Genomic DNA, 10,976 nt, shown 5'->3' with positions numbered 1-10,976 from the left:
CAGGCAATGAATATGCTTAAATTTAACCAAAGGTTGTACATATTTCTGGATGGCTCAAACCACACTTGAAGGAACCTGTCTGTACATTTTTCTGGGTTCATTACAGCCTCCTCAAATGACACTTCCCCCATCATGTTTCATTAAGGTGAAAACTTCAGTTCAACCAAGAAGGTGACTCAAGTAAAACGCTGCAGGTGTCCAACACTTGCATCTCACAATCAGGAAAAATTCAAAATACTCCCTAAAACCTGTGCCAGGGAATCACTTAAATCAGATTTGTCCTCCACAGTTGAAGAAACTGAAGCTGTGGAAGTCCCACTAACAGTTTACAGTTTGATTTAAAAGATTCTCAGTACTTCACTCTTAAATGATCTTGGTGATTCTGGGGAAAAGCTGTTGGTCAGAAAGTTAATATAAATAACACAAGACTCCAGACAGATCACAGGAATAGCTTCAATTTCCCAAAATACACCAATACAGAATCAATTTCTCCTGTAACAGAATGAACATGACATCAGATATATATTTTACCCTTAAATAGAACTTTATTCAACCAAATCCAAGATTATTCCAAAATTATCTCTTAACATTGGCTTAGAGAATTATTTTTGCCATTTTTCCCCATTCAAAATCCCTTACATATTGCTTAGGAAAAAAAAATCTTTGAAATATTAATTTAAAAAGCATTTTTTTCTGGAAAAACAGGGAGAAAGTGAGAATGGAATTTTTTTTTTTTTCCTTGAATATTCCTTTTTAACACCTCCAACAAAACAAATGGAATAGTGAGAAGTTACAAGAACACTCTGCTCAACTTTTACACAAAACTGAGAACTCAGGAGTGTGACTTGGACAGGGGGAACTCGAGCTGGCACAGCCCCAGCTGGGACTGGCAAGGCAATGGTTTAAAACTGGCTTCAATTCTCCTCTGCTCTCAACTCAGAGCTTAGAAAACCAAGTCAAAATTCTCTTTGAGTGAAGCTGAGATAATTTGTGTGAAGGTTGTGGCTCCAAGCCCTGGCAGAGCAGGAACCTGGAGGGGACGAGCGTGTCCCAGCTCCCCACGGGGCTGCAGCTGGAGAGCAGCAGGATCTTTTACTTCTAGAAAAGTTTGTTGCCAGCCAAAAGTCTCTTCCAACGTGTCCATGAGTGGCTTTCAAGATCCAAATAACCTGGGGGATACAAAAAAATAAAATAAAAAAAGAGGTGAGAAACAGCCACACCAGTGCAAGGCTGATTTACTTGGTGGGTTTCCACCCCACCCCAAAATGAAAAACCCCCAATTTAAATCCCCCAATTTAAACCCAGGTGATTTTTGTTTTGAGTAACCCCCAAAAAACAACGTTCAGCGTGAGGCTGAATGGCTCAGGTGCTGGCACAGGTGGTTTTCATGCACTACAGATGCTCATGTAAGCATAAAAAACCCCATGAGATCAACCCATATTTGAAAATTGAAATAAAGAAGTGAAAAAGAATTGTGGAAAAATCGAGTGGGAGAGACAGATGTGAAAAGAGATGTATGTGCAAGAAAAGTGCCAATAAGTGAGAAGATGCACAGGGTTACTCACACAATCATGCAGAACATCATGAAGATATTCCACAGGGCAATGAAGATTCGGAAATACCTAAGACTCAGCAAGAACTCTCTGATATTGTCACCTAGAATCCAAGAGGAGAAGCTTTTGATATGAAAAACACACCTGAAAAGTCGTATTTTCAGCTCTGCCTGAAAATCACAAGCAACTCTGAGAGGGAAAAACAAAATTAAAAAACACAACAAAAAGTTTGGATTGAAATTTGAGGTTGTAGGTGAAGGATGGATGTTCTGTTTGGTGCAACTTTGTAGGGAGACGTGGCAAAATTACCAAAAAATTATAAAAAAGGGGTCACACTGTGAAAAAAGGGAAGACCAGAAAAGGTTTTCTGGGATTTTTAACCAGCAAACAGGGCTACAAGGGAGCAACACAGGTGGATCCACGTGGAAATAGCAATCGAGGAGTGAGCAGAGCATTACCTCTATAGCACAGGTACCTACAGGTCAGAAATTATGAAAGAAATGTGCTTTTTGTGTACTTCTTCTCATTTCAGTTTACAATTAATAAACCAGTTATTCTACAGCAATTCACAACCAGCAAAAAGGGGTGGAAAATCTGTGGCTTGGCCAAGGATTTCCTCCAGAAAATCCCGTTCCTGTGCGTGTCCCGTGCCCGGCTCCCGCATCCCCTCCGTTACCGGTCGTGGGTTCCCTCTGCTCCTCTCCGAATCCCTCCGTGTCCCTCCTCCTCCTGCGGGGCACAGGGGTCGTGTCAGGCAGGTGAACCCCAAAAAAACCCTCCCCGTTCCCCTGCCCGCCCTTCCCCGTTCGCTCACAGCCTGAAGTTGAGCACGGCACCGGCGTTCACCAGCAGCGTCCTGCGAGAGAGACGGGGATGGAGAGGGGCAAGGAGAGGGGACGGGGAAAAAGGGTCGGGGAAGGGGAATGAGGATGGACAAGGGGGGGTTGGGGACGGTGGAAGGGGAACGAAGAAAGAGAAGAAGGAAACGGGCACGGGAAAAGAGGGAGAGAGAAGGGAATGGAGGACGGCGATGGAGAATGGGAGAAGGGTCCGGGATAGTGAAAGAGGTCAAGGAAGGGGAACGGGGAAAGGGTCAGGATGGGGGGAAAGGGGAAAAGACAGGAAAAGTGAGACGGGGAAACGGAGTGAGGCCGGGGAAGCGGGTCGGGAAGGGAGAACGGGGATGTGAAGGGTCGGGAAGGGGGAAAGGGGCCGAGAAGCGGGACGGGAACAGGGTCAGGCACAGCCGGGCCAGGCTAACCCGGCCGAGCCGCTCCCGGTTCCCGGCCCCGGTACCCGCAGAGCAGCAGGTCCCCGATCATGGCTCCGGCGGCGGCTCCGGGGGCCGGGGGGAAGCGGAAGGGGCGGGCGCTGCCCGGGCCGGCGGCGCCTGCGCTCCCCGCGGCGGCTCCGCAGCGGCGGCGGCGGCTCCGCGCCCGGACACGGCGGGGAGCGAGCGGCCCGGGCCGGGCAGCGCCGCCCGCTTCCCCCGCAGCTCCCGCACGGAGCTGCCGGGCCGGGGCAGGGAACCGAGAACCGGGGATTGAGAGCCGCGCTCCGGAGCCGCGATGGATCTGGCGGAGGCGCTGCCCCTCGGGGAGCTGGCGGCCGCCTTCGCCGCGCTGCCGGTGTTCCCGCTCTTCGACACCGCCTACTTCATCATCTCCGTCCTCTACCTCAAGTACGAGCCCGGTGAGTGCGGCCCTTGGCCGGGGGGCCCCGGGGGGAGCTCCGGTACCGGCACAGAGCCCGCACCAACAGGTCCTGACACCTGCCCGTGCCTCTCCTGTGCCGCCTGTCACAGGCGGTGTCACAGCTGCGACACCTGTGCCTAAATATGAAGCAGGAAAAACCCCCGCGAACCCGTGACTCTGATTTTGAGCAATAATCCTGGGTTTTATTTGAGGCTGGATTCCGGCAGCATTGGGGTATTTCAGTTCGGTCACTTGGCTGCCGCCCCAGGACTCAGAGTTGCGTTTCTGGCCCATCCCTTGGCTTGAATATTTTTGTGGCAGCACCTTCCTCCTATTTATATACGAAACGGCTGGAAGTAAAACCTTGGTTTTTTCCCACCCTCTGGACCATGCCCTGAGCTGTTCTCAGGAACCATAACTGACCTTGCTTTGTTTGTTCTCTTGGGCTTATCTTGCACAGATCGATAGACCCGTGCCTTGGCTTTCACCTTCTGCCTTTGTCACGGCCTAGCTGTGCCTCGCTCTTTCCCAAACGCCCCTTTCCCTCTGTTTTTGACAATGTGTGCACTCCTCATGCTCTGTTTTGAGCAGTTTCCCGGTGATTACACAGTGACTGAAGGGAAAACCACCCCTGAGCTCAGGAGTGATTTTCAAACCTCACGTTGTGTGACCTCCGAGCCGTACAATCCACACGCTGTTCCCCTTAAACTCCTGTAAACAAGCGCTGCCTTTCCAGCCCTGATCACTCCCAGCTGCCTTCCAGCATGGAGCCCTGAACCGAACAATTAACAGGCAGCCCTCACAAAAATAGCTTTTAAACATATGCAAGCCCAGCAATCCGCTTGGGACTGGATAAGGCCGGGGTGTGCTTTTCCCCAGATTCCTGCAGTGCTCCCATCCCACAGCTATGGGCTGCGGATCAGTGTCAGGACAGAACCGTCCTGTTTCCCCCTTGGAGACAGAATGGCTTCGTGGAGCCAAGGAAAAACAAGTGTTGCTAAATTTAAGCCTCAAGCTAAACCTCACGTTCCTATAGAACCAGTTTCGTGTCCCGGCTGTTGCAGCTGTCTCGCTGCCGCTGTGTTTTCAGCTGGTTCAAATGTCCCCGAGGATGGAAGAGCCTGGGCACTCACAGCTTTGGCTCATGCTGATCCTCTTACTGCTGTTTAAGGGGTACCAGGTAATCGTGTTGATATAACATTTTTAGTGTTTTCACTCTTTGTCCGCTCACTGAACTGTTTTGTATCTGAAAAAAAAAAAAAAATCACAAAAAATTCTGGAGTATTTTAAGGTGGTGAAAGAACTTCCCAGAATTGATATTATTGGGAGGTTTCCCTGAAAAAGTACAAAGGTGGACGAAAATTGCTGCAGGAATTTAAAAAAAGGCCATAGCAGATTGTGGGAGGAGACCACAAAGTATTTCCAGACTAGCACAGGAGTGAGGTAGAACCCTCAAATCCTCTTCTCTCAAATAAAGATTAAGAATTCCTGTTCTATTTTTGCAGGTTATCTTATGAATGAAAGAGCTGAACAGATTGTTCATGAATTCTTGAGGGCACCTAGGTTGAAGCAGTGGAGAGAATGGTACCAGTATGCATTTTATTTTTAGCCTGTAAAAAGACACTGATTTCAAGGGGAAAAAAATGTTCTTTATGGTAGCAGAATGAAGGAGAGAATCTCTCAGCCAGTTCATAAACTTCTAATGACTATTCGTGTGAGATCTTTGGGGGATCTGCAGGCTGTGATCAGTTCTTGGTGTCTCTGGTGCTTGTTTGGGTTTCACTTTTATATTTCGTTTTACAAGCGCTTCTCTTTGAGTTGCTTTGTGGGAGAACACGCACCTCCAGCTTCTCTCTTCCTGGGTCTTGAAGTTCCTGCTTCTCTCTGAGATGGCCTTGAGGGTCCCTTTCACCACTGGTGACTCCGAGATTCCCAATTTTTTCCACAGGAGCCGTGGAGATGTCCCGGAGGAGCCCTTTTGCCTCCTGGCTCTGTGCCATGCTCCACTGCTTTGGGAGCTACATCCTGGCTGACCTGCTGCTGGGAGAGGCTCCCATTGCCTACTTCAGCCACAACTCCAGTGTCATCCTGGCCACAGCAGTGTGGTGAGTGCCCTGCAGCCCTCCTGGTGCGGGGGGAGATGTTCTCCCTGTGGGACACAGCTCTGATCCCACTGGGATTAACTGGGGACACCAGAGGTGGGCTGAGGCTGCCTTGGAGGCACTCCTGGCTCTGGTTCCCAGTTTCCCTGCCCAGTTGCCTAATGCTGTGATTATCTGGGCTGGGGCACTTCTATTCATAGCAGGCACTGCTGAGCCAGGAGCAGCGGCACCCACGGGTCCCGCACGGGGCAAGGGGTGGCACCTCCTGGAGGTTTGGGGGCATTTTATTTGTTGTGTTGGTGAAATGTGCACAAATGGAGCTTTAATTTCCCCAGTGTGTGTGGGCTGTAGGTGCTTTTGCCTGGCAGAATGAGCATTGTTGGGAAATATTGAGAATGAGGTTTTCATAAATAGAAGTCTCGGAATAAATCCCTCAGCCTTCTAGTTTTCTGTACTAGAGAAAATCAGCCATCTAGTTTTCTATACTTGAGAAATATCTTCTTTCAGGGCTGAAAAATATGGCAGTCTTTGGAAAAAGGAGTGTTTGAAATCTGTCCTCTGTCTGTAATATCATTTCAGTATAGGTAGCTTCTTGTTCTCTATGAGCTGATGCTTCTGGACCATACAAGACACAAACTTCAAAAAGATTCTGAATTAAAATTATTGGGTTTTATTCAAGATGGAGTGTTAGTAGTGAGGGCTCTCTGAGTTACTGAGGGCTCACTCAGCTCTTGCTGTAGAGAGGCTTTATTGCATGATGGTTTCCTTTCAGGATTAGCCATGAAATCAGGAATATTTTATTTTTAGATTTTCCCTCACCTGCCATAACTCAATCCGCCACACTCTGCACATCCCAGATCAGAACAAACCCGTGTGGGTTTTTTTGTTTTTTGTTGTTTTTTTTTTTTTTGTTTTTTTTTTTTTTTTTTTTTTTTTTGTTTTTTTTTTTTTTGTTTTGTTTTTTTTTTTTTTTTTTTGCAGGTACCTGATATTCTTCTGCCCCATGAACCTCTTCTACAAGTGTGTCAGCTTCCTGCCCGTGAAGCTGATCCTGGTGGCCATGAAGGAGGTGGTGCGGGTGCGCAAGATCTCGGCCGGGGTGCACCACGCCCACCACCTGTACCACCACGGCTGGTTCGTCATGGTGGCCACGGGATGGCTCAAAGGTGACACCTGGGATGGTGTGGGGACAGCTCAGGGGGGAGCAGCAGAGAGGGTGTTGTGTTTTCTGGGGTGCCCTGATGGTGGAAGGAGTGAGGAATCTGAATCCGTGTTCTTAGAAGGCTGATAAGTTATGTTATGTCATGTCATAATAATATCATATTTATGTATTATTATATATTAATATAATATAATGTAATATAATGTAATGTAATATAATGTAACATAAGGTAATATAATGTAATATAATGTAATATAATATAATATAATATAATATAATATAATATAATATAATATAATATGTCGTGTATCATATACATTACAATTGTAATATAATATAATTATTATATTATGAATTATTCTAATCTATAATATTGTATTATTTATTATATAATATAATTTTAATAGATATATTATGGTATAGTTATTATATTACTATGGTATCTAATATCTATATTATATATACTATATATTACAATGATAATGTATTATGTTATTATATTACATTGTATTGCATTGTATTATATTTACTATCATATATAATATAATTATATGGAATTATAATATAACATAATTGTTATAATATATAGTATCTATATAATATATATATATTACAATTAAAATAAAATGGAAAATAATAGAATTATTATATTATATTATATTTATTATATTATAGAATGCTATACTAAATGTATACTAAAGAATAGAGAAAGGATACAGACAGAATGATCATGAGAATCTGTGACCCCTTTCAGAGTCCCAATGCAGCTGGACCATGATTGGTCATTAAGCAAAAACAATTCACATGAAACCAATCAAACATTTATTTATCTGTTGGTAAACAATGTCCAAACCACATTCCAAAGCAGCAAAACACAGGAGAAGCAAAGGAGGTAATATTGTTTTCATTTTTCTCTGAGGCTGCTCAACTTCCCAGGAGAAGAAATCCTGGCTAAGGGATTTTTCAGAAAATATGACAGTGACAGGTGTGGGCTCAGGTTCTCGCCGTGCAGGTGTTTGTGCTGCCTCTGACCTCACCTGTGTCTTTTCAGGGGGTTCTGCCAGTCAGTTTTCCTTTAAGGCTGTGTTTGGAGCAAGCACTTGAGCATCAGTGACTGCAAGAGGCAAATGCCTTTTCCCTGAGTCAGGATCCACTTGGTGGAAAGTCAGGGAGGCGTTTGCCCTGCTCTGTTGGCTTAGGCTGACTTCTACATTTGGGGAGAATGTCAAGAACCCTTTGTCCCCTTGAGGATCCAGAGCCTGTGGCAGCTCCAGCTCTGACAGGTTTCTCTCTCTCCCAGGTTCTGGTGTGGCCTTGATGTCAAACTTTGAGCAGCTGCTGCGTGGGGTCTGGAAGCCCGAAACAAATGAAATTCTTCACATGTCCTTGTAAGTCAGCAGCCTGGAAATTCCCAGCCAGGTGAAGAATGGAATGAAAGAACCACTCAGGGCTGGGTGCAAACCTCTCAGAAAATCTCCTTTTTTCTCTTGCAGCCCTACAAAGGCCAGTCTGTATGGCACAGTCCTCTTCACCCTGCAGCAGACCCACTGGCTCCCCATCTCTGAAGCCAACCTCATCTTCTTTTTCAGCATGTTCATGATAGTCTGCAAGGTAAATTTACAGCAGCAAATGACAGAACCTAAAGTGGGAATATTCACCTTCCTGAGCCACTGCAGGATTCACTGTCTGTAGGATCTGCTCAGGAAATTCAATGCTGAATCCTCCATCACACAAGCAGCTCCTTGTGCCTGGAGTCATGCAGCAGCAGGGAGGTTCTGTGGGGTGAGGAGGATGCTCACAGTTCAGAATTTCCCTGCTCTGTGTGATCTCTGAGTGTTCCTTTTTGCCTGGCAGGTTTTCATGACGGCCACTCACTCCCACGCCTCACCCTTTGCTCCTCTGGAGAACCTCATCTGCCCTGTCCTCTTTGGCTCTGTCTCCAGTGGCCACCCAAGCCACCACCACGACCACCACGAGGTTTCCCACCCTCCTCCTCCTCCTCCTCCTCCTGCCAAGTCCAAAGAGGAGCTGAACGAAGGCACCAGGAAAAGGAAGGCAAAAAAAGCAGAATAAAAAAAGCGACGGCGCAGGAAATAGGCCAAGAAAATTCTTCCAGAGCTGAGTCTCAGAGCCACCTGTGACCTCCTTTATGCTCCAGTCCTTCTCTCTCAGACTCCCAGAGGAGAGGTGGAAGCCAGGACACTGCCAGCTGGGTCTCTGAATTTCATTTTTGCTCTCTGTGCTGCTGCTTGCTTCTTGGTCTCTGCCTCTCTCTATTCTGATCAGGTTTTCAGGGATTTGGAGGTTTGTGCCAGGGTGGGGAGTGGGTGCCACTTCCCAAACTGGCACCAAATCTGATGCAGCATTTTCAATTGATGTAAAATCTTTCACTGTTTATTTATGAATGGTTTGTGCTCCTGCAACTCTTAAGTTCCTTGGAATTTTCACTGACCTTTTCAGTGTCTGCCAAAACAACAAACAGTTAAGGCACAATGTGAAAATCAGGTTTCATACTCAAGGAAATTGAATGTTCTGGTATGAGCCTGCTCTGGTTTATCCCAGCTCCCACAGCTGCCATATCTCCAAGCAATGTGACATTTTAAATGCAATAATGACATGGCCTTTGAGCCAAACCCTGTTCACCTCAGTTCCCTCTCATTCTGATGGTCAGGACATTGATTTGCTCAGCCAGGTCTGTGTTTGCTGGAGCTCTGAAGCTGTGAAGTGCTGCCAGTGCCAGTGTTGGCACTGTCACCATGCTGGGCTGTGTGTGGCATTGCTGAGTCCCACCCCAACCTCAAAACCTTGAACCAGGGGAGAAGCATGGCTCTGGTTTGTTTGTGATCCTCTGGGATGCAGGAAGAGTGTGTGTGAGTGTAAGTATTTATGATTATTTATTTGTAATTGCCAGGGCACCTAAGGCAAGGACCTGAATTTGGCCTTTTTTTGGAACTTTTAGTTGTGGCCCTGAGCCCACAGCTGGTTTGGTGATCCTGGAGTGCTCCAGGACATCCTGAACACTCCCTGGGGGCAGGAAAAACCTTTCCTACATTCTTAAATTCACATAAAAAGGCTGAAGCAGGGCATTTCACACCAGCTGATGAAAACCTACCTTAAAGGACTGATAAAAATCAGCTGAAAATCCTGATTACCTTCTGCAGGTCCCCTGGGGCCAAATTGCTGGGCTGTGGATGCAGCTTGTGCCCTGTGAGTGAAGAACCTGAACTGCCCTGCATGGCTCAGGAGGGCTCTGTCAGCTCATTTGTGTTACACTGGCTTTTAGAGTAGTCCAAAGCTGTTCTTATCACTGATTTTCTTCTTATCAACGGCATCTTCCAAGGGCTGGCATCACCACAGGGGCAGTGGCAAGCCTGGGGATGCAGCACTGGGCATTTTCCATCCCTGGCACTGAGGTTTTGCTGCTGTTTCCATTGCAGCTGGGAATGGAAACAGGATTGGAGAGAAAAGAGGGTTTGTGTGTGTGTGTGTCCCTGTTCAAAACTGCTGATGGTTAATTAATTAAAGATAAGAAACCCTCCCTGTGTGCAAGCAGGGGAAAAGCCAGGAGGAAAGTTCAAATGTGTGGGTTTGGGGTTTGACAGTGCCTTAATGTTGTGAGTTTCCCTCCCCTTGAGCAGAGAGCAGGAATTCTGCTTTCAGCTCTGTCTGCTCCTGCAGATGCTGCTCTGCTGGAGCCTGGTGTGTCACGAGCATGCACGAGACTGAAATAAATGTTCTATGAGGTGTCTGATCCAAGGGGAATTTTGTTTTATAAAAGCTGTCAACAAATAAAAAAATTGTGAAGTGACTCTGATTGTCCAGTGGCACCTGAGGAAATCTCTGTGTTTGTTTGCTTTTTACCCTTCCCAGCCATGCAGGAGCTCTGTGGCACCAGGATCTGGGGACAAAATGATTCTGGTTGAAGGAAGAAATCAGAATGAATGTCCTGCAGCTGTGTCTGAAACTGTTAGAAATGGAAATAACAGGGTAAAAGGTGTTTGTGGTGTTCTCAGAGCAGATAGCTTCAGATTTCAGGGATTGGAAATTTAGGAATAAGAATAAATATAAATTAGAAATTTCCTTATTCCCTTGAAAAGCTCCTTGAAAATTCCCTTGAAATTTCCTTATTCCCTTAAAAATTCCCTTGAAAATTCTTTATTCCTTGAAAAAGGAATTGCCTCCCTTGTTGTTCATAGCAGTTGTCTCTATTTTTCCTTTTGTCACTGTAAGAGGGAGGAGGGCATTCACCTGTGACTGATAAATATACACACATACACACAGAGTTCCAGCAGATTTATGTGGAGTATCAGTATTGAAAACTGGGAAAAAATCAAAATTCTCTGCAGAAGTGAATATTTAGTGTGGTCCTGTAGCTGCTGCTCTGCTCTCTGAGTGCAGTCTTTGCTCTTCAGAGTCTGGATTCTGAATAAAATTGAACGGAGCCCAATCACAGCTTCTAATCAAA

At 46.1% G+C, this 10,976-nt stretch overlaps 2 protein-coding genes across 3 annotated transcripts; one reads left to right on the top strand and one right to left on the bottom strand.

The window, feature by feature from the left end:
* Positions 1 to 198: 198 nt before the first annotated feature.
* On the bottom strand, positions 199 to 2,889 carry SMIM7 (small integral membrane protein 7). The gene is made up of 5 exons (XM_058821082.1): positions 2,850 to 2,889; positions 2,368 to 2,409; positions 2,230 to 2,282; positions 1,566 to 1,656; positions 199 to 1,169 (listed from the first exon to the last, which is right to left on the bottom strand). Exons 1-5 carry the CDS (start codon positions 2,873 to 2,875, stop codon positions 1,154 to 1,156), a joined length of 228 nt encoding a protein of 75 aa, XP_058677065.1. The 5' UTR covers positions 2,876 to 2,889; the 3' UTR covers positions 199 to 1,153.
* Positions 2,890 to 2,978: 89 nt separating this feature from the next.
* On the top strand, positions 2,979 to 10,369 carry TMEM38A (transmembrane protein 38A). 2 transcript variants are annotated; one of them, XM_058820941.1, is made up of 7 exons: positions 3,167 to 3,245; positions 4,753 to 4,831; positions 5,196 to 5,352; positions 6,331 to 6,515; positions 7,812 to 7,899; positions 8,005 to 8,122; positions 8,366 to 10,369. In XM_058820941.1, exons 3-7 carry the CDS (start codon positions 5,207 to 5,209, stop codon positions 8,582 to 8,584), a joined length of 756 nt encoding a protein of 251 aa, XP_058676924.1. In that variant the 5' UTR covers positions 3,167 to 3,245; positions 4,753 to 4,831; positions 5,196 to 5,206; the 3' UTR covers positions 8,585 to 10,369. The 2 variants fall into 2 exon arrangements, with proteins under 2 accessions (XP_058676923.1, XP_058676924.1); XM_058820940.1 differs by lacking the exon at positions 4,753 to 4,831 and having other exon boundaries at positions 2,979 to 3,245.
* The last annotated feature ends 607 nt before the right edge of the window (positions 10,370 to 10,976 follow it).

This window comes from Ammospiza caudacuta, chromosome 28, assembly GCF_027887145.1.
Source record: "Ammospiza caudacuta isolate bAmmCau1 chromosome 28, bAmmCau1.pri, whole genome shotgun sequence".
Lineage (NCBI taxonomy): Eukaryota > Metazoa > Chordata > Aves > Passeriformes > Passerellidae > Ammospiza > Ammospiza caudacuta.
This window is presented reverse-complemented; position numbering and strand designations above follow the sequence as displayed.